This window comes from Rattus norvegicus, chromosome 19 (assembly GCF_021556685.1).
Source record: "Rattus norvegicus strain SHRSP/BbbUtx chromosome 19, alternate assembly SHRSP_T2T, whole genome shotgun sequence".
Lineage (NCBI taxonomy): Eukaryota > Metazoa > Chordata > Mammalia > Rodentia > Muridae > Rattus > Rattus norvegicus.
Window position 1 is genome coordinate 14623877 of NC_141552.1, and position 23627 is coordinate 14647503.

Here is a 23627-nt window from a genome sequence, read left to right on the forward strand (position 1 = left end):
CCTTGGTGACTCTGAATTCACTTATTAGCCCAGGCTCCATGGAACATGCAGAGATCCATCTCTAGCTGCCAGTTCTAAGCCCTCAGGAGGGGACAGAACCCTTGAATAAGAATGATGGTCTTAAGAGTCAAGAGATAGAAATCAATATTTATTCATATTGAATACATTTTTACAACAAAACAGGATTAAAATGAATGAATAAAAATATTTAAAAATATTTGAAAGTAAAAATAGTAACAAGAACATATAAATATGAAACAACAAAAAGAAAACTTCAATTAAAATCATAACAAAAATATTTCTAAACAGCATATTCTTAACGAACATTTAGAAGCACAGATGTATTGCTGTTTCTCCTCTAGCACACATAATGAAAGGCGGTCCCCCAAGTTGTCTCTCAAGTGATGTTTTCTGAAGAAGAATGTGAGTAAGACCTCAATCAGTCAGGCTGGCTTAGTGTTATATAAATTTAGGGTCTCTAAGAAATGACAAATTAACTCTGAGGAAAAATACTCATCCAAAAAATGTTGTTACCGTTCAGGATGTTTGTCATCAGGGACTCGTGAGAAAACAACTTATTCTTCAGGAAGCTCTCTTACTGCTGTGTGTCCAATTCCAGCTCTCTTGCACTTTCTGAGACCTGGGAGAGGAAGGCAGTTTTTCAGACACTGATTTGGTGTTGAAAAGCAAGCCAGCTGTCAGAATGCTGCCTTCTACCACCTCAGTTCTATTGGACAGTCAACATGGACCTTTTAACTGATATCATTGTTGCTAACTCTGTGGGCAGGGAAAATCTCCAGCAACCCTCACAGTAATGTGGGCTGCCAATATGGGACCCAGACTTATACCAGTGCAAACCAAGAACAGGGCAATGGAAGGGACCTCATTGGGTTGCAGGAAGAAAGGAGATGTCCATATGTCACCAAGGTTAAAGCCAATGACAAGTACTAATTTGACATTTGCACTTGGTTCTTATCCCGGAAAGGTGCTTCCTACACAAGAAGTCACATGACCACTTGTCATTTCTCAAGAACCAAGAACATGTTCAAAACTCTACATAGCATCCAATCTATCACGTGCATGTGCAATAATGTGATATGTTATTGATCTGTCACCATTTCTATAATGCAGCTTCAAAAGTGGCAGCAAAATATACTTGCAAAATAATTCAGTTTCTGAAAAGTGGTTGACTTCCCAGAATACTTGTGCATAGGCAGAGAAATGAAAAATTCCATTACATGAGGTGGTTGGCAGGTTGTGTGTGTAAATTAGAAAGGTGGTAGGAGAGAGCAAAGATGTATCAAATTGGCAAATTTTAACAGATATTGTTAAGCTAACAGCTGCTCCTCCGTACCTGATGATGCTGGGTCTGGAGGTTGCTGGTCTTTATCTTTCTTGTTGAAGTCAACCAAATATTTCTGGTTCATTGCACACTCAAGATGTCCCTCCTTGCTCTCCTGCTTCAGTGGGAGCAACTTCTTCCTACATGTGTTCTCCATCAGGAGCTGGCTGAGCAGGTTTCTGGAAATACAGTCTGCATAGTAAGATCATGCTGCCCCTTTCTCCCATTCCTACTCCCAAGTCCCACTAACTCTACCAGGTCCCAGATACCCATGAAGACTTAATAAAATACATCTCGATACACATAATGCTGCTGCACAAACCACAAAGAGTTAATTCGGGGAAGAATAAATTGTTTGCTTGGCCTGAGTACCAATTAGTGTCCACATCTCTCAAAAAGAACATGGATCTATAACTATCCATGAAAGCCCAATGCATGGGGCCAACATCAATTAGTAGTTGGCAAACACCCGCAAAAGAGGTCAGTAGAACCAAGAGAAGGTCATGCTAACCCTGTGGTCCACGCACTGAGTGTTGTAAAACCTGGTATGACCCCAGAGGCCCAGGTCAGCCTAATAACATTCTGCTGACGTCAATCAGTGCTGTTCTATCTAGAGCCTTCTGCAGATGCCTAGACAATCCTGGGATGAGTAACAGTCTTTTATGGAACTGAAAACTGAGTCGTGATGACCCTGGCACACTGATGTGTAAACAGCACAAGAGATAGAACCAGAGCTGAAGACCGTCCAATCCAGAACAAAGAAATCAGAAATAGCCATTCCACAGGTGACAGCCTTTCTGACCAGGACTTACCTAGAGAAGGTAATCTCCTTCTTCAGCTTACGGTTGTTCTCATGGATCTCAGTGTTCTCCATCTCTAAGTTGTGCAGAATTGACATGACCGCCTCCTCCATTCTCTCCAGGTCTTCATAATATGGATTTGGCCTGAAGTGTGGCCTGGCCCCAAATGATAGAATACAATGAACATCAGCATTTAGGAAGATATGAACTCAGGGTGGGTCCTGTACTACACCAGTCCTGGAAGGACACCTTCTGAATTCTACATATTGGACCTTCTTCAGCTTCAGAAACATGTTTTTCTGCGTCCAGCACACCAGAATCTCGGCATCCAGATGGAGGGTTCCCTGGCTCCCTTTATTCAATCAAGAGGAAATCTGCAGTCCAGCCAGTAAGCTATCAAGAGCCTAGGCCACACCTCTCCATGCTCCCCCACCCCCAATGCACCCAGAATCCTGTGATTTACTTTTTCCTGTCCTGATAACAGACCATATATCATCCCAAAATTATAATCTGCACAACGAATACAAATATACAGGCAAACGTGGCCACATAAGCAAAGAACTGTGCTGTTGACCTTGGGGCTCCCAGAACAAAGCATTCACATCACCATGAAAGTGTTACAGGTAAATACTTAGGCCAAGAGGATGTGGAGAAAGAGGAACACTCCTCCATTGTTGGTGGGATTGCAGACTGGTAAAACCATTCTGGAAATCAGTCTGGAGGTTCCTCAGAAAATTGGACATTGAACTGCCTGAGGATCCAGCCATACCTCTCTTGGGCATATACCCAAAAGATGCCTCAACATATAAAAGAGACACGTGCTCCACTATGTTCATCGCAGCCTTATTTATAATAGCCAGAAACTGGAAAGAACCCAGATGCCCTTCAACAGAGGAATGGATACAGAAAATGTGGTACATCTACACAATGGAATATTACTCAGCTATCAAAAACAACGAGTTTATGAAATTCGTAGGCAAATGGTTGGAACTGGAAAATATCATCCTGAGTGAGCTAACCCACTCACAGAAAGACATACATGGTATGCACTCATTGATAAGTGGCTATTAGCCCAAATGCTTGAATTACCCTAGATCCCTAGAACAAAGGAAACTCAAGACGGATGATCAAAATGTGAATGCTTCACTCCTTCTTTAAATGAGGAAAAAGAATACCCTTGGCAGGGAAGGGAGAGGCAAAGATTAAAACAGAGACTGAAGGAACACCCATTCAGAGCCTGCCCCACAGGTGCCCCATACATATACAGCCACCCAATTAGACAAGATGGATGAAGCAAAGAAGTGCAGACCGACAGGAGCCGGATGTAGATCGCTCCTGAGAGACACAGCCAGAATACAGCAAATACAGAGGCGAATGCCAGCAGCAAACCACTGAACTGAGAATAGGTCCCCAGTTGAAGGAATCAGAGAAAGAACTGGAAGAGCTTGAAGGTGCTCGAGACCCCAAAAGTACAACAATGTCAAGCAACCAGAGCTTCCAGGGACTAAGCCACTACCTAAAGACTATACATGGACTGACCCTGGACTCTGTCCCCATAGGTAGCAATGAATATCCTAGTAAGAGCACCAGTGGAAGGGGAAGCCCTGGGTCCTGCTAAGACTGAACCCCCAGTGAACTAGACTATGCGGGGAGGGTGGCAATGGGGGGAGGTTTGGGAGGGGAACACCCATAAGGAAGGGGAGGGGGGAGGGTGATGTTTGTCCGGAAACCGGGAAAGGGAATAACACTTGAAATGTATATAAGAAATACTCAAGTTAATAAAAAAAAAGAAAAAAAAAGAAAGAAAAAGAATATTTTTGAGTAGAATAAAAAAAAAATACTTAGGCCAAGACATAGACTCCTATATTCCGGGTGTGGAGGGAAATATAAACATATAACAGTTGTGCATATGCATTTGGATGTATGCACACACAGACTCACAGACTGAGACACACCCACAAAACAAAGAGAAATGTAAACAGAGTCAGAGAAAGAGAAAAGCAAATATGGAAACAGAGAGTACTGTGAGAACCAGGAGAAATGCATGCACCATTGCTGTGTCCGAGGGGCTCCCACAGACACACAGACAATAACAAACAGGCCTGAGCCTGACAACTTCTAGTCAAGCATTGAGATGAACTGTTTGGGACCAGGCCCCTCAGGTTGCTGCCTGGATCTTCCAGCACTCAGTCCCTGCCTAGCAAGTACAGAGCAAGACTCACCATAAACTCACTGCAATTACAATCTTGCAAAGCCACCAGCTGTCAAGGGCTTTGCAAATGCACACTAGACACTCACTCTCCCTGACTTTATCCCCGAATTCTTCATTCAGACCACAAGTTCTGCTTTTCAATAAATGGAAGCAGATGAGTCCATTTTCCATCTTGCTCCTCAGGAAGGGTCAAGGTTCTGAATCTCCTCTATATGGGAGGTGAGGTTTAGCACAGGGTGGTTAGGGATGCACAGCTTTCTAGAACCCAAAACCTTAATAGGATAAGATGAAGGTGACCTTGCAGACCCAGGAATGAAACAAGAGCATTTGGAGCGATTCATACCTGTTCTTCATGGATCTCTCTGTCAGAAACCTCAGGCGATCTCTCAGGTCATTTCTCTCCTCGGTAATGAGCTGCAGCTCTTTAATCAGCCTCTCCTTTTCCTTCTTGGCCTGATTCTCGCTTAGTTCAGTGCCAGGGGATGATGTTTCTCTCCCAGTGTCTGTAGGTAGAAGAACACACGTGAACCTGCATGGGGAGAATGCATAGAGTGTACATAGACCACAGTTAGGCCTAAACAGGAGAACAAGCCTGGAACCCAGTGTCACTGCTAGGCGATTGGTCTATCCTTAAGAGGCATCCTCAGTGGATCTCAGTTCTCCCACTACTCTATAGAGACCAAGAGATGTAAGCAGCCAGGTGTTCCCTATGCCGGAAATCACGTGCTTACATGTACCATGGAGATGGCTTCTCCAGGATTATCATCAACTGAACAGGGTACAGCTTTATTTCAGGACCCTCACCCCTGTGGTTTCAGAACTCAGATGATAAATTCACCATCCACTAAACTTGAGTGATTGGAGACACTCAGATGTCCTACCCTGATACTCTAGGCCAACAACTTTGGATTTAAAACACATTTCCAGGAAGGACATGTTCAATAGACTTATCAATTCCCCTATATGAAATAACAAATGCCCCAGAAGTTCCAATAGGTTACAGGCTGAATCTTGGTCCACATGTTCCAAACAGTTTTGGTATTTTAGAAAAATGTTTGTAACACACAACCTCTAATATATAAAGCTAATGATGACCCTGCCAGTTAGAAGAAATCAGAGGTCGTCTAAGAACATAAGCTTATTGCCTGGAGCACAATTTTCTCCCTGTTACTATTGTCAGATATCCACTGTATTTAAAGAAGCAATGAGAGTGAAATACATTGCTGCCCTGTCTAAACTCAGAAAAGGTGGACCCTCCATGACTCCTGATCATGTTATTATATCAATGTAACCTAACAAATTCACTGTAAAAGTAAAGGCCAGAAATTCACAGGATAATAGCATTGGCCTTACCATATACTCCCTGTGGGGTTGGGGAAACTAAAGTTCTGAAATCCTGACTTTAAGGAATTGTGATATTCATGAAAATTCAATTCCTTTTCAGATGCTCCAGTTGTTGTGGCCCATTGCTAGAAAGGTCAGCTTAAGCCTGCAGCCCCCCTGACAGGGAACTCAAAATATATTGCCCAGAACTTACTAAACATTCCCCAGAAGTGCTGTCTCTGTCCATCATTACTTTGAGACGAAAGGCCAGATTCCTTCACTCTAGTCTGTCCACAATCGACGTTCCCCCTCCCAAAACGCTTGCGAAGATGGGAAAACATGTCTTAGCTTGTAACTGCCAGACTCAGACTGAGAGAAACTAGGGCACTGGTTGTCACTGATGTCTGGTGACATCACAGAGGATGCCAGAACTCTCTAGGAGACAATAGAGTGTCATAGAAGGGACAGCTGATGTCATGGGGAGCAGACTTTGCCTCCTGCTAATGTTCTCCCTGTACTGAGCATAAGCAGAGGTGCCCTTTCCAGGAGACTTTCCTGGGGCAGAGTCACTGAGCATCTCCTGCTTCCAAAGCCAAATTTTCTTCAAGGCTTGATTATAAAAAAACCTTAGTAATTCCTATGCATCTAAATGAATGTTTCCTTCTATATCTTGCCCCAAAATGTCTCATCCTAACTCAAATTTCCTCATTCACCAATGTTAGCCATTAAAACTTCCTGAGATTTCATACCAGCTTGAATATGCAGTCAAAAGTTCTCCTGTCTCATTATGTACAGGTGCTTTATATCACATCAAGAAATAGTCTGCATGTAGGTTACAACATGGGTGTGTGTTAGGGGAACACTCATGAAGTCATGTGCTTAACAATCGACAATTGCCAGAATATTCCTTAGGAGAAAGAGTTGAAATCTTTATGGTGCTAGGAAAAGTGTGGAGACCAGTTGGCAGAGGAAAGTGCAATATTGGAGCCACCAGTGAAGGGAACCTCATGCTGGTGGTGGGGTTCTCCTCTGTGCACCAATGTCGCCAAAGGAGCACTGCTCACAGGCCTGAGTAAGATATACCATGAGCTTCTATCAGAAAAATAAAATAGTCAAGAGATATAGGGGGTGCACAGAAAGGTCTAAAATGAGGCTATAAACATCATTAAGTGGATAGAGCAAGGTCCCAGCACCTGTACACTGGGAAATGGCCACCACATCAAACACAAAAGCATCTATCATAGTGAAAAATGAATACTTTACAGAATGCACACACTAACATTGATTGATCACATCCATAGTTCAAATTTTGGGGGCAAATTTATGGCCCTAACTATCTTTCTCTCAACTTATATAGCAAAAAATAAGAGAGACAGAGAAAAGAAAAAGTCAAAACAAAATCCCAAGTTTCTCATATGAGGACTGCAGGAAGTGTTATATGGTAGTCAGTTCTGATTAGACATTTTAGATAGAACAGTACACAGTGACCCTTGATGAGATGGGCCCTATATAAAGCTTTTTGCAATATTGGAATTTTAACAAACCTCATCCAGAACGTACAGAAGAGGTAAGGATGTGATCACCATGTCCTTGCTCTCTATCAGTTTTTTTTTCTGTGTCCCCGATTGTCAGGCATAGAAAAGCAACAATCTGAAATAGCTGGTAGACATGGGAAAACGTGGCTAAAACTATAGTTGTGGGTTACACACCTCAACTGTCAAAGGCTAATGCTGTCCTCACAGTCCTTGGAAGCCACTCTTGTAAGCCTATCTATTGGAAAGTGGAAGGAGGTTTATCTGAGCTCAAAGTGAACCTGGCCATCCAGGGAGAGGGCAACATGGGATACTTGAGACCCTGTCTAAAACCAGCACAGAAACCCACCCTGCATTCAAAGCATCATCCACCAATTCTCGATTATCTACCATTCTCTCCCTACCAGTCGTTCAGTTTGGAATGGTAGAAAAAAAAAAAAACTGGGACTGATCTTTCCATTCTAAGGACCTTGATCTCTCTTTCCTTAGGTTCACCTTAAGAGTGCATACAAATGGATATCATCATCTGGACATCGTAGTATTATCTACTTTGTATATGTAGCATAATACTGTGCCTATGACAATCTCAAGCTTCCTTGAGTGTTGTTGCCCCATCAAGAAGTGTGATGTACTGAGGCCAATCCCCAGGGATCCTTTCAAGGGATTAGAAGGAAGCCATCAGAGATACTCCACTTCTTTGTCATTAGATTAAATCAAGTTGACACAATGTGAACCTGGTGGGCTATTTGACCATGCATCTTTCTCACAACCCCACCTTTCTGAGTTCAGTCCATGGCAGAATTCATTGCCCACCATCGTAGATATTTCTTTGTATATTTCCACAAGAGCCAGGATTCTTTTCTTTTTTTAAAATAGAATTAGTTTTAGTCAATCAACTGTTGTCCTATGTAAGAAATGATTAGTATATATTGTAACTTACCACACTGTATTTGTGTATACAAGTACATTATTGGAAATCCAGCATTACTGAGGAATTGGAAACCAGTGCTGTGGCCTTGCCTTTCTGTGCCTAGTCCTGGCTCACAGGCAGCAGGGGGCAGACCTTGAGGTCCTCTTCAGGGACAGAGTGATGGTGAATGGGCACTGAGCAGGCAGAGAAACACAGCTGAGGCAGCTCCTTTCAGGTATCAAACACATCATCTCCTTTCCATCTTAAGGGCTGTTGCTGAGGTCTTGACCCCGTACCTACCTTAATAGCAGCAAATTTGTTACACAGCAGCCAGCTCTTTCCTATTGTTCTGTAATACGCCTCCACATCATGGATGCCAACAAACAAACTAACAAAAAACAAAAAAACCTGACATTGAACTGTGTGGTACTGGTCACATACCCTGTTATGTTCTGTATGTTACGAGGTTTGTTAATCTTAACAAGTTCCCCAACTATGAGCTTCACATAGGACCCATTAGATTCAAGGAAAATAGGAACAATTATGTGTAAAATGACCCGAGTCAGGGCCCATAGACAGCAGCATTTCCAGCACTTGTGCTTTAGCCCATGTGGATTTTGCAATGAGCTGGGCCTAGCAATGTCCAGTACACAGTTGTGAGCTGTTGCTCTGGTTGAACTGTATTGGTGTGTGCATTCAATAAACTACACCTATTTAAATGAATTCAGTGTTCCTGTGGTCTGAGTCCAGACCTCTTGACACCAAATCTTCCCTTCAGCAGCACTTAGGAAAAGAAGCTAAGGTTAGGAAAGGTGACATCTTGTCATAAATTATGTGACAAGAGGGATGGAGAAATGATCCCTTGTGTTAAGAATCAAGGTGTCCTCTGTAATATTCAGGTCTATACTGGCCCTGTGCATCAGCTTCAAGGACCCATTTCTGATTTTCTTTGGGGTTCCCGTGATGATGCACTCAGACATGATTGGAAAGAACCAAAACGGTGGTCAGACTTGATTTATAAAATGCAGGCAACATTGCAAACTTATGTTGCAGGATATTTGATTCATATTATCAGCCCCAAGATAGTGTTATTTACTTTAAAAAATTACCTCTGACAGTTCAGTTCAGCACTAGCACCGATATTTTACCCTAGAGCTTTTTTTGGTTGTTTGTTTGTTTTTTGTTTTTGTTTCTGGATGAACAAGTACATTCTTATTTTGTGGCCCAGCCCTAGCTCTTACTCCTTTGCACAGTCACAGAGAGACCTCAAACATATACTCAGCCAAAGGCAGGGGAATGTAGAAAAGAGCCTAAGGCAATACCACATAATGACATTGAAAGTGGGTGGCCAAAATGTGTTATAAAATTCACCTCACTTCAGTGACTGATGACATACCAACCTGGTGGCCTACGATTCTGGAATATTAATCAGAATCCTTTCGTCATATTAGATCTTAATAGAAACAAGGAAGCAGTCCTTTCCTGAAGTATATATTCATCATACGTAACGAAGATATTACATCCATATACAACTCAGAATAGAATTATCCCCCAAGACCGGAAAGATCTGGCAACATTAATATTAGAAGCTTCTCCTGTGTTACAGTGGTAAGCACAGAAGAAAGAGGAAGATACGGCTGAAAACAAAAGCATCAGGCCAGAGCACTGTTTCTCAGGATGAGTTGCTAGGTGAAGATAAATAAACCTTACTAAGTTTAATACAGTATTACATACCCTGTTGTAAGAAACTGGAGCCGAGGCTATCCCCAAAGGTTTGCCTGTCTGTGAAATCTGATACCCTAACTCAGGTGTCTTCCCTGGCCTCAGTGGGAGAAGGTGCACCAGCCCTACAAAAACTTGATGTGTCTTGGTGGAGGCACACTCTGAGGGATATTCCTCTACTCTCTCAGAGGAGATGGTGTGAGGACATTGGGGAGGAACTGTGGGAGAGAAGTAACAAGAGAAAGGACAGCAATTGGGATGCAAAGTGAATTTAAGCCTGTCAGTCACTGCTCTATTGCTGTGAAGAGACACCTTAACTAAGGTAACTAATAAAAGAATCAGGGTGTGCCCATGTCTCCAGGTAGATATGTAGCAGAGGACTAGCTTATCTGGGATCACTGGGACGGGAGAACCTTGTTTCTGAGGAAGCTTCATGAACCATGATATTGGAACTTAGGCCTCTGAGGTGGGAGTGAATTGGCGGGTGGAGGAGCAATCTCATAGGGAGAGGGTGTGGGGGGACAGAAGAGGGGGTCATGTAGAGGAACATGGAGTGGGAGATAAATTGGAAATGTAGATAAAATAATGAAAGAAAACTAAAAAACATGAGACTATGAGTATCATTCTAATTCAAGCCTCAAATAATAAAAACATAAATGCGAGAGTCGCCTGGTCCTGTTCATGTCATCCTGAATCTTAAAATCTTTTTTCCTCCAAATTCTGTGCCACATGAGGTGCACTGACCTGTCAGCTGCCTGCTTGGATGACAACTGCAGCAGCTTCCCTATGCACTTGCTTTGTAGGAGCACGAAATCTATTGAGCTCCCTTTTCCAAGTTGGAACTTTAATTGGTAAGAGTCTTGCCTTGAGGACACCTTCCACTTCTCTCCAGCACAGAGGCAGGAGGCTTATCGTTAATAACATTCATCTCCTTAACTATGTCACCCTCCTCTTCAGCACATGACTTTGCTGTGACATTAAACTTCTTAGTGATCTTTTCCACTCTAAGCTGCACATGGTTTTCATGTGTTTGCCCTGTGTGTTGTTCCTTCTCCTGCAGTCTTGAGGAACAGTGACCAAAAGTAACCAAACCACAGGCTCAAAGCCATGTTAATACTGTATTGTGTACTATTTTCACAGAGCTGCCTGAGATGTAAATGGGACATGGAGAATTCGAACATAGTTTGAATCTTAGGCCTTTCACTGGGCAGTCCCTCATCTTCTCTAAAAATTAACCCCATTTTTCTACCATTGAGACCCACCTGCTGCTTAGCTCTTTACCCCTCTGCCGTGGTCTGTTCCATATCTCTTCCTGCCCATGTCTATTCTGAATCTCCTGCTTCAGCTTGCCTCTGCCTATGTCCCTCTCTATGCCCGGAAGTTCTGCCCACATACTTCCTGACGCAGCTCTTGGCCATCAGATCTTTATTACATCCAATCGGCAGTGAGACAACACCTGATACATCTCTTAGCTTGTGTTGAGCTGGTGAGAAGGACAAACATCCACAAAATAGCAAACCTGATGATGGGACATAGAAATGACAAGAGAAATCCTGCCAGCACTTAGCTCACTGCCAGTACAGAACTAACAATTGAAAGTTGACACACCTTAGTACAAAGGGAGGTCACCTCAGCATTTCCCATTTTACTCCAAGAAATACCTTTAATTTAACATTAATAAGCTAGATAAAATAAGAAAACTTATGAGATGCATCAGGTAAGAATTACTGTCACAATATTCTGTCCATTCGTATTTTGCAAAATTGGAGAAGGTACTTCATTATCTAAATTATGTTAGTCTAAAATTTTGTACCTAAATCATTTTCTATCACTTTTTAAGCTTTGTATCCCTTATCTATCATAACTTGCATTTATTAACCATAATAAGTCTTCTGAGACCAAATGTACTTTCATTAATTCCAAACAATTTAAGCGTTTATGTCTTTCATCCTTAAAATTTGACACATTTTTTGCATACAAATTTTCTTTTTCTTTTTCTTTATTCAGCTTCCACATGAAGATTATTTTTGCTCTGATTTAGAGCAGGATGCAAGGGTGAAGTGCAGACCTGAGGGAAGGGCAGATGAATGGAGTTGAGCTGCAGGATGTGAGGTTCAAAGAGAATAAATAAGAAGTTAAAAAAAATAAGAAATAAGCACAGTGGGGATGAAGCTGTGAATGCTTGGCATGGGGAGGTTTGGCAGTGGACTGGGCATTTTAGGGGTGGTGTGGGATTGGCGTGGGTTCTGGAGTAGTAAGGATGGTGTCTGTTCTTGTCTTTTGGGGAAACTCCTCGGTCTTCTCCCATCCCTCCTCCACCTCTACCCCCACCTCCAACCGCCATAACTGCCTCCTACCACAGCAGCGGCTTCTGGGCATCGGCCTCTTTCTGCTCAAGCTCTTCTATGTGCTCGGGGGTGGTACAAGCTTTTAAAAGTCCCAGGCAGTGGGCAGACCACGCACACTCTCCTGGCATCCCCATCCTCTCTCAGGACTTATGGTGCCAGAGCGGTTATCACAGGAGTTTTGATACTGCTGTGGACTGTCCATAGAGCCCTGCTTTCTGAGCCTCCCATGTCCACCCTGTTCCTGTCCAGGTTCCTGGCTGTCACATTTCTGCACGATGGTGAACAAGTTTGTTTTTCTGATTCTCATAACAAGAAAAGGTTAAGACTAAACTATCTAATCTTCAACCCCATCCAAGATCTGAGGAGGAGAAATATTGCCTGAAAAAAAGGAAATTCAGAGCAAACAGCTTCCAAACCTAAGAAATAACAGAAATGGTTGGCTACCCTGGGAGTCAGTCAGCAAATATTCCTGTGTCACTGTGGCATCCACCTTCAACTCACTGGGCCAGGAGATCTGACAACAATCCTTTGAAGCAGGTCACTTGAAGGACTATCCTATTTTTTTTTCCAAAAACTGGGACACAGACTTCCCCATGATCAACTTCTGCACAGTCTGGACAGCTTTCTGGCAGCAGTAGAGGGAAGTAGGTAGTATTTCACCCAATGGTTCTTTAGAGCCCATCATCTTTTTCAGAATAGATTGGGGACACTACCAGGAGTTGAGGTCTCTCCCACTGTGAAAAGCCTTTAACTATTAGGACATCTGAAATGGCAGATTCTTCAGATCTCTAAAGGATTTGAGAACCACCTTTGTATGTAATGTCTATCTCAGTGGACAAATGTGGCTTTTTTTCCCAAGGGATTTACTTCCTACTTAACTTTAAAAACATACACAGGAAGTTAAATAAAGCTTATTTCTGTACCTAACTAAAGCAGTACCTAACATGACTGGAAGACTGATTATTTATAGTTGGAAAGTACTAGCTTGAATTCCGTAATTATCCACGGCAGTGTGCAGTAGTAATTTTATAAAATTAGAATTTTACACCACATTGTGAATAAGTTGCATATACTTATATCTTAAAAATGAATTGAATCATTTATGCAAGTACAATTTTAAATTCTATCATCATTCAAAAATCCATGCCATCCTAAAATATTTGAGACTTGGTATTGCTTTCTAGTATAAATAGAGATACAGTGATCTATGATTTTGTCATTTTAGTCCCTTCTCCTGATTTCCCACAACATTAGACAGAGAATTGAGGAGAGAAAGAGAAAGGAAGAAAGACACCCCTGATTCGAATCTGCTTTACTGTTTCCTTCCTGATCATGGCCAGTAAGAACTTGCAACCAACCCCCTAACTGACAATAATCATCTACAGCCCACGGCAGACAAATAACCACCCACCCACCCTTCCTCTTGAGAATGAGGGGGTCATGTTCCTTTAAGTTGCTTCCCAATGTATGTGGGGTGACAACATGTTTTGGGGACCTTACAACAATTGGGACATTTTCCAAATCCTGGGAGATCTTGCAGTTTCCTATGCGTCTAGACCCTGAATGTGGCGGGATTAACTGAAGTCCTGGCTACATTAACAATGAAAAATACAAACATACATTCTTACCATATGAGGAAGGTCACCGGATATCTACCCCTTGAAGTTTGCTCAAAACAATTAGTCAATTAGCTTTTTATTTATCTTCAGGTCACTTCTTAGTAAACAGGCAGTAAAGAGACAGATTGTTTGCCAAAATTATATCAATTGCTTCTAAGCCAGTCACCAATTGAGTTCCTGCCATCCTTTGAAGTTTCATCAGAGAGGCTCTATTTTGCACAGACTCACAATACTTATGTCTCCCATGTGGCAAACTAAAAGAACTGTTAAGATCTCCTTAAATAATTCAACAGTTTTCCCAATCCAAAGTCTCCCACCCTCCTCCAAAAAATCAAGAGATTCCTCACAAACATCTCCACTCACTTCGGTACCAGTTTATATATCAGTCACATTTCTGTTACTGCAGAAAAATACTATGACCAAGAACAACTCAAGGAATACAGTTCTTCACATTGTGGTAACCAACCCCAACTACCAAATTATTTCATTGCTAAGTCATAAATGTAAGGTGGCTACTGTTTTGAAGTGTAATGTAAATAGCATGTATAAAGTATGTCTCATATGTGGTTGTTCCCTGAAGGGCTTGCAACCCACAGGTTGAAAACTGCACTTGTGTGTGGTGGTGGGAGGGGTGGTTGTGAGTTTTTTGTTTTGTTTGTTTGTTTTCCTTTTTCTCAAAACCCAAATGCTGATAAGAACATAGGCCAATATCAGGCTCTTCAATTTTATTCCATTAGGCACTGTGTCTGCTCTCATGATATTAACATGCTGGTTTTTCTTTTTTACTATTCCCCAAAATGAAGGTGAAATCATTAAAGGTGATGCCTCCCGCAGTGCTTTACTGTCTTATTAGTTAGCAGTGTCTGACTGCCCTGCTCAGTTGTGCTTTCATGTGAGTTCTGAGATTTTTTTTTCATCCCCATGAAGATCTGTATTGGGATTATAATGGGATGGATTTAAACCTGTAGATGACTCTGGTAGGATTCGATATAATAATATAAATCATACTGATACATGAAAAGGAGAGGTCTCTTCATTTTCTGGTTTCTTCTGTTTTTTTTATTTTTCCTAATGATTTCATTTTAACAAGTCTTTACTTCCTTAGATATTACAAGATTTTTATTCTGAATGGGTTTGTTTTCTTGGCTTCTTTCGTCATATTTATTGTTGGTATACAGGAGTTCTATTGATTTTACTGTGATTTTAGTGAATGTGTCCATGAGCCATAGGAGTTTGCTAGTGGTTTCGTAGTGGTCTTTATATATGGATCATATCGCCGGCAAATGAGAATACTCTGACTGCTTTCTTTCATATTAACATGCCTTTCCATCTCTCTATTGTCATATTGTTTGGATAAGACTTCACATACTAGTTGAATTAGATGAAAAGAATGAACATCTGTGACTTATTCCTGATTTTAGTGGAAATCCATTATGATTTCCTCCAGTTAGGATGCTGTTGGCCTTGCATATCGCCTTTATAATGTTAAGGTATGTCTTCTCCATATCCCAGATTCTCCAGGACTTTTGCATTAATCACTGTGGGATTTTGCCAAAGAGATTGTCTGCCTCTACTGCAGTGATCATGTGTTTCCTGTTCTTGGTTTTCTGTGGTGAATTGTTTATTCATTTGTATTTGTTGAAACATTCTTGCACCTCTGCAGTCAAGCCAGCTTGATCACGGTACCTGACACTTTTGGTAAATGTCTGAATTTTATTTTCCAGGATATTATTGAGAAATTTTTCACTTAACTGTTCCTTCCAATCTTAGTTTCTTTTCTATGCTGTGAAGAGACACCATGAGCAAGGGAACTTGTAGAAGAAAGAGTTTATTTCAGCTTACAGTTTCAAGGATCATGAGTCTATGAATATTATGCTGGGGTACACGGCAGCAGGTAGGACACCATGTTTCTAGAGAACTGGCTGAGAGCTTACATCATATGTGCAAGTCAGAGACAGAGAAAGTTAGTGTTAACTATAGATGGTGTTGAATTTGGAAACCTCAAAGCCCAATCCCATACACTCCTCCAACAAATCCGTATCTTATAATTCTTCCCGAATATTTCCACTAACCAGCAACAAACATTCATATATGTGAGTTTATGGGGGCCATTATCATTCAAATCACCATATTCCACTCCCAATTCCCCATAGGTTCTTAAACATATCATAATAAAAATACATTAGCTCAGCTTCCAAAACCCCTGTAGTCTTTCAGTCTCTACACAGTTTATCCACAGTGCTTTTCGACCCTCCAGGAAGTCCCTTAATTATTCCCCTATGAAATCAAAAGGCAAATTGCATACATCCAATGTGTAATGCCAAAAATATGTTATCATTGCAAAGGGAAATTGGGAATGTGGTGAGCCAGTTCAAGGCATTAACCCAACAGGGCACAGTCCACATTCTCTACTTCTGATGCATGACAAAGGGATTAGATGGGTCCACTGCTCTGGCTTTACTGACTGCAACATAAATCCTAAAACTATGTTGTATCGCATAGATCTGTGGTGGATGTGTTTTCATTGTCACTCATTTCTAGGAATTTTAATTTTTCCTTATGTGTTTCTCCCTTGGCCCTTTCAGTAGTGTGTTGTTTGTGTTGCTGACCTTCCACGAGAGTGTGTCCTGACTGCACTTTCTATTGTGTGATACCAGTTTGATTCCTTTGTGCTTAGATAGAATGCGTGACACTACTTCAGCTTTCTTATCTTTCCTGAGGGCTCTTCTGTGTCCTAATCCGTGGTCAATTTTGGATACAGATCCACAGGCTGATAGAAAATATATGTATAGTTCAGTGTAGTTTGTTAGGTCCATTTGACTGATGATGTCACTGAATTCTGCTCCTCCTCTTTTGTTTATTTGCATGTGATCTGCCAAGTGGTCAGAATAGACTATTAAAAACAATCACAACCACTATTATAGCTAATGGGTAATTTCACAACTATGTGATAATTATATATTTAAATTTGTGACTGCAGTGTTTAATATGTATATATTTAGAATTGTAGTATCTTTTGGTAATTGCAAAATATGAAATGAATGTCCTTACATCTTCGGGACAGGATTGGTTTGAAATCTATTCTGTCAGCTGGATAGAGAAACTGCATAGAATTGCGATAGGGACCTGTGTCTTAGGTCTGTTTCCCTAGTATATCCTCTACATCTCATGATGGTGATCCTGTTTCTGGCTAAATAATGTCTGTTCACTGGGGAATTGAGTTTAGTGACGTGCAAATATTATTTAAACCTATGTATTTAATTTTGTTAATTTTTGTGGGTTTTATTGTCTTCTTTTGATTGACTGTTCTAGTTTTGTTAAATTATTTCCTGTTTCCTCTGGTATTTTATCCTTCTCTTCAAACTAAAGTATTCCTTTTAGGATCCTCTATAGAGCTCCTTACTGGTTATACATATTTTGTAAATTTATTCATCATATGCCTTAATCAGCACAGTAGCTGGGCAGCTGCCTGCCCTCCATGGCATCAGATCTACTTTCCAAACAATAACGCTCAACTCTTACTGACTGTGTAGCATCTTGGCTGCTCTTTGTTGCACTTGGACAGCCCTCAGGACCAGGCTCTCCTCTCCCTTAACCATGGCTGCTGTCCTCTTCCTCTCTCCTCTCCATCACACATGTTCTTCCTTTATTCTCTGGCAGCTTCTTCCTCCTTCTTCCCTCCTCATGATCCTCTCTAGCAAAGCCCTCAAAGCTCACCTCCCCCATCTCTCTGCTGTGCAGCTGTTGGCTGTTGGCTTCTTTATAATCACAGTTAACTGGGAGCAGGGTCAGTTTTTGGAGGTTAACCAGTCTTGAGTTCTACATATTAGCATTAAAATACAAGCAGAATTAGGCCAATCCACTACAAGGATTTCTTTTGTTTTGTTTTGGTGTAAGTTTTCTTTTACCTTTTCACTTTTTATTTTATTTTTGGCTATTTTTTTATTAATTGGTTATTTTATTTATTTACATTTCAACTGTTGTCCTGCTTTCCACACTCCCATCATCATATCTTACATCCCATTTCTGCTCAGCTTTGCCTATATGACAGTGTTCCCCCACCTACACATATCCATTCCTACCTCACAACTCCAGCATCTACTTTTGTTGGGCATCAGGCCTCAGCGTAGACAATGGCCTCCCGCCACATGGGTGCCACTTAAATTAGTTCCCTTCTACACAGTTACCTAGAACCATAGACCCTGTATATACTTTGGCTGGCAGTTTATTCCTTAGGAGCTGGGGGATTGGTGACAGAGGGTCTGGTTAGATATTAAAGACCAATAGTTGCTGCTTTCTCTTCTTTTTCTGGTTATGGGTGAAATGGTGATTGTGTGCTTCATTTTTTGAAATTATTGAGAGATGATTTATTTCTTGGTTTTTCTTGGGTATAGTTTAGCTCATTGTCTTGGAGTTTCCCTACTACAATCCTCTGTTGTGCTTTCTTAGAGAAAAATATTGTTTAAATTTGGTTTTGTCATGAAATATTTTGGTTTCTCCATTTATGGTGATTGAGAATTATGCTGGGTATAGGATCCTTGGTCCGCATTACATCTGCCCAAGATTTTCTGGCTTTTGGAGTCTCTGTTGAGAAGTCTGGTGTAATTCAGATGAGTCTGAACTTATTTGTTACTGGTTATTTGTACCTTACCCCTTTTAATGATCTTTCTTTGATCTGTGCATTCAGTGTTTTAATTATTATGTTAATGGAGGAATTTTTTCTGGTATGATTAAATTGGCGTTCTGTAGGCTTGTTGTACCTTCATGGCCTTTTCTTCCCTTACCTTATGGATGTTTTCTGCTATGATTTACTGAATATGCTTACTGGACCTGTGAACTGGAAATCTAAATTCTCTTCTATTCTATTATCCTTAGGTTTGGACTTTTAATTCTGTCCTGAAATTCATGGATGTTTTGTATTCAATAAACCATACATGGTTATCTGAGATGGGTATTTTGTGATTTGTGGGGTGATCTCCTTGACCCCAACTCTTACACTTAGCACCACGTTTTATAGTGAAACAAGGTCAAGAATGGTGACCTCTTGCCATAAACTATATGAAAAAGGCAGGTGAATGAATGTGTGTCAAGTATCAGTAGATTCCTGGGTGGTTTTTGCTCCGGGTTGGCCATATGCAACAGTTTCAAAAGCCCAAGTTTGATGTTCCTTGGGATTCCCAAGATGATGCACTCAGACCTGACAGACAACACCCAGAATCCTCGTCAAAGAAATCGATTTATAAAATCGAGGGAACGTTACTAAGTCATGTTACAAAATATTTGATCACACTGTGATCTCCAAGAATGTATTATTTACTGAAAAACTAGTGTGTGGTATAGCAGGGCCATGGCACAGACATTTAAAGCAAGAGTTGTTTATTCATGTAAACATGGACTTAATTACGGTATGGCTCACCTACCACACACATTTATGGCAAAGGTAAAAAGTGCACTTAGGTCCAGCAGATCAAGACACAACGTGAAAGGAAATCTAGATAACTAAACCAATGGAAAGTTTTTGAGTTAAAGGATTTTTAAGAAAGTGTTCAGAGGGAACAGGACTGCTCTTCTTCTGGGAGGTCAGTGAATCAGGAAAGACAGTTGGGAGCTTTACTTGACTTCAGCATCTGACTCCTGAAACTTCATTGGTAAAATTAATGTCTGGAATTTTGGATTGTAAAACAACAGGTTGGCCCTGCAGCTTTGGGCAAGGCCCATGGACAGAGAGATCGCACCTGATGGGAACAATCTTAAAAGCCATCTGATTCTAGTAAGTCACCTGAGAAGTCCTCAAGGAGAGAGGAATGAATGGGTAGCACCATAATAGAAGGCTTTAGGATCTCGGATAGTGCTACTCTAGATGCCTTGGAAATAGAAGCAGAAAATGTAAAGCTAAATGACTTCACAGGAATTAGCTCATTTCTGATTATGATTTTTTCATATTGGTATTTTATATTTATTCTTTTTTTAAAATTTAAATCAAGAGCCTTAGGTTGTAAGGTGAGGCGGTCTTAGAATCAGAAAATGCTTAGAACACTTGTATGGCGCCCCACAACTAACACTATCTGGCTAGAAATTCTACTTTTAATCTCGTCAGCATCAACAGCTTCCATTTAACCAGCAGGGTCCATGCCAGGCAGACACTGAGCAGGTTGTATGTTCTGTTAATCTCCACTACAACCCAATTCAGCAGAAACACCTCCAGTTTACAGGTGAAGAAACCACAGCTCAAAGCAAATGAGTATCAGGGTCCCCTCAGTCTCACTGACTGTCACTCAGACCCACATCCTTCTCTGTACAGGGAAGCCATGGGCCTGATGTGGCTGTGCAAGCTGATTCTGCTGAGATGATCAATGCTATTCTTGACCCTGGGAGAATTTAAGACAAGGTGACCCACAGATTCCCGGGATAGATTCTGCCTCTGGGTTCTAGGGTGGGACACAGTATCCCTTGTCGTGGGTCTCTACTCAGCTGAGGAGTCTGCTCCCATCTGTCAGCTTCTATGGCAGTGGTTCTCAACAGTCCTACTGCTGCAACCCTTTAATACAACTCTTCATACTGTGATGATCCCCTCCATAAAATTATTTCATTGCTACTTCATAAATAATATTGCTACTCTTATGAGTCATAATGTACAAGGTATCTGATATGCAATCTCTGTGAAGCAGTTGCCACCCACAGGTGGAGAAATATTGCTCTATAAACTTTTTTTTTTTAATGAAAGGCTTTCACCTCAGAAGTACCTGGAGCAGTTGTAAGAGCCCTGAAATACTGACAAGTTTTGGCAGGCCCAAGACTGCTTGCCTTAATGACAACAGAGATTCCTGGCTAAAGGCACAATCTGAAATCACTGTCCCCAGGTCATTTCTTGCCTAAGTTTTCCCTCATTACAATGTCTGTCTGCTTGGACATGTCTGTCCAGGAAGCCAGTCCATGTAGTCTCTGATACAGACAGAATGCTAAAGGCAAGAATGCTTTCCCTCTGTTGGCCCACAGTCATTTCTATAGAAGTAAGTTCAAATCCCCTGTGGATAAATGTGTGTCTCTCACATGGTGTGTGAGACTTGAAATGTCAACCGTTTGAGTTGAAAAAAAACAAATTTCACTTCAGATTTACAGCTGACTAAAAATTATTTTTGGGAGAATGCAGAGGGTGGCCAGGCCTGCAGAGTCAGATCCCCTCCCTGCCTGGGATGATCCCACCCTCAGTAGACTTCAGCTTCACCTATAAGGTGTAATCAGAAAAATCTGACCGTAAGATTCTGAAGTCCACAATATGCAAACCCCTAAAGTTGATAAACGGCCTATATGGGGGTTTTCTCCAGTTTAAACTATTCTGGCTTCTTTTCTCTCTTGTGCTGCAATCTGTTCTCTCAGGTCTGTTGATCCTGGAAGGACCTGGGTTCAAGTCAAGGCCTCGTGGGTGGGGAGGAAGATGTTCTGTTGTGTGAATGAGTATGGATTAAGAATGTAGCCCCACCAACAGATTGGGAAAAGATCTTTACCAATTCTACAACAGATAGAGGGCTTATATCCAAAATATACAAAGAACTCAAGAAGTTAGACCGCAGGGAGTCAAATAACCCTATTAAAAAATGGAGTTCAGAGGTAAACAAAGAATTCACAGCTGAGGAATGCCGAATGGCTGAGAAACACCGAAAGAAATGTTCAACATCTTTAGTCATAAGGGAAATGCAAATCAAAACAACCCTGATATTTCAACTCACACCAGTGAGAATGGCTAAGATCAAGAACTCAGGTGACAGCAAATGCTGGCCAGGATGTGGAGAAAGAGGAACACTCCTCCAATGTTGGTGGGCGGCAGACTGGTACAACCATTCTGGAAATCAGTTGGAGGTTTCTCAGAAAATTGGATATTGAACTACCTGAGGACTGAGCTATACCTCTCTTGGGCATATACCCAAAAGATGCCCCAACATATAAAAAAGACACGTGCTCCACTATGTTCATAGCAGCCTTACTTATAATAGCCAGAAGCTGGAAAGAACCCAACAGAGGAATGGATACAGAAAATGTGGTACATCTACACAATGGAATATTACTCGGCTATCAAAAACAATGATTTTATGAAATTCATAGGCAAATGGATGGAACTGGAAAATATCATCCAGAGTGAGGTAACCCAATCACAGAAAAACACACATGGTATGCATTCATTGATAAGTGGCTATTAGCCCAAATGCTTGAATTACCCTAGATGCACAGAACACATGAAAATCAAGAAGGATGACCAAAATGCAGATGCTTCACTCCTTCTTTAAAAGAGGAACAAGAATACCCTTGGCAGGGAATAGAGAGGCAAAGATTAAAACAGAGGCAGAAGGAACACCCATTCAGAGCCTGCCCCACATGTGGCCCATACATATACAGCCACCCAATTAGATAAGATGGATGAAGCAAAGAAGTGCAGGCTGACAGGAGCCGGATGTAGATTGCTCCTGAGAGACACAGCCAGAATACAGCAAATACAGAGGCGAATGCCAGCAGCAAACCACTGAACTGAGAATAGGAACCCCGTTGAAGGAATCTTAGAAAGGACTGAAAGAGCTCAAGGGGGTTAAGACCGCATATGAAAAACAATTCCAACCAACCAGAGCTTCCAGGGACTAAGCCACTACCCAAAGACTGACCCTGGGCTCCAACTGCATACGTAGCAATGAATAGCCTAGTCAGAGCACCAGTGGAAGGGGAAGCCCTTGGTCCTGCCAAGACTGAACCCCCAGTGAACGTGATTGTTAGGGGGAGGGTGGTAATGGAGGGAGGATGGGGAGGGGAACAGCCATATAGAAGAGGAGGGGTTAGGAGGATGTTGGCCCGGAAACCGGGAAAGAGCATACAATCAAAATGTAAATAAGAAATACTCAAGTTAATAAAGAAAAAAAAAAAAAAAAGAATGTAGCCCCACTCTGACTGGCCAACTAAGCTCCAGAAAATCTTCCCCAATCACAAAACTGGGCCATGTGGGAGCCTAAACTGTTTAAAGGGGAGAGCTGAGTGCTTTCTCCTGGAAGAAATACTTGGGGGTTGACTGTCACTTGTGAACCTTCTGTGTTAAGTCACTTCTCAGAAGGGAAGCTTTCCTCTAACTCTTCCATGGGACCCACCCAGCACTGGGGCCTGAGGATCCTATGGTGTTGCAGCTCTGAGCTGGGAGGGGTAGCTCTCACCCTGGCATGGAGAAGCCTGTTTTCACAGCTGATCTAGATCTGAGGAACAGGGGCTTTTAAAGAAGCATGTGAGAGTATCTCCTGCAGGACAGCCCAGTCTGCAGGGAAAGTCACACAGGACAGTGAAAAGTGACTTCGCAACAAACACAGGGAATGGGAACCAGGGAGGGCACTGGATGGATGGTCAGAGAGTTTGAGAAAGCCTGCATCTCCCTGAAAGACTTCCCACAACCATAAGTCCCACCACTGTCCCCTTCTCACAGGGGAGGCTCAGCAAAGCCTGCCACCTGCTGGGATCCCTGCAAATTAAAACCACAGTGGAGAACTGAGGAAAGCACTTTGGTGGAGGGGGAGACACAAGTCTCCAGGGCCAGGTCAGCCTTCTGTCCCTTTGGTTCTCCTCACTTCACAGAGGTGCCTATTGAAAGGTGAGGCAAGCCGGGATCTCAACAGTCTTTGGCCAAAGAAGTGAGAGCCCACAGGGCAGAGCAAGGCAAAGCAGAGCCAGGCAGAGCAAAGTGAAGCCCTGCCAGTCAGCAAATAGGCCTTGCGCATGTGGGACTGGTGGCAGCAGTGCTTGCCCTTGCTCTCCTGGTGGTGCAGAACACCTGCCTGGATGTGGGGAAACTCA

General features: G+C 41.9%; 2 protein-coding genes across 3 annotated transcripts in view; one reads left to right on the forward strand and one right to left on the reverse strand.

Annotated features, from left to right (window-relative positions):
• Positions 1 to 273: 273 nt before the first annotated feature.
• LOC147998829 (disks large homolog 5-like) lies at positions 274 to 6048 on the reverse strand. Of its 2 annotated transcripts, none has more exons than XM_087595468.1 (6): positions 5892 to 6048; positions 4698 to 4857; positions 2155 to 2286; positions 1355 to 1521; positions 535 to 640; positions 274 to 411 (listed from the first exon to the last, which is right to left on the reverse strand). In XM_087595468.1, exons 1-5 carry the CDS (start codon positions 6016 to 6018, stop codon positions 576 to 578), a joined length of 651 nt encoding a protein of 216 aa, XP_087451594.1. In that variant the 5' UTR covers positions 6019 to 6048; the 3' UTR covers positions 274 to 411; positions 535 to 575. The 2 variants fall into 2 exon arrangements, with proteins under 2 accessions (XP_087451594.1, XP_087451592.1); XM_087595466.1 differs by having other exon boundaries at positions 2155 to 2298.
• Positions 6049 to 12197: 6149 nt separating this feature from the next.
• The window catches only part of LOC134483118 (disks large homolog 5-like), a 44975-nt gene continuing 33545 nt past the window's right edge, over positions 12198 to 23627 (forward strand). The window contains exons 1-2 of the mRNA XM_087595508.1: positions 12198 to 12833; positions 19497 to 19578. The gene's annotated coding sequence lies outside the window, so the exon portion shown is untranslated. The remainder of the gene's footprint in view (positions 12834 to 19496; positions 19579 to 23627) is intronic.

Excerpts from the sequence above, each read along its gene's own strand:
- LOC147998829 (XM_087595466.1), bottom strand. The coding sequence starts at position 6,018 with ATGTTTTCCCATCTTCGCAAGCGTTTTGGGAGGGGGAACGTCGATTGT. Across the intron at positions 1,522-2,154 it reads AAGGAGATTACCTTCTCTAG|AAACCTGCTCAGCCAGCTCC; the intron begins GTAAGTCCTGGT and ends CTGTATTTCCAG. Across the intron at positions 641-1,354 it reads TCCAGACCCAGCATCATCAG|GTCTCAGAAAGTGCAAGAGA; the intron begins GTACGGAGGAGC and ends TTCCTCTCCCAG.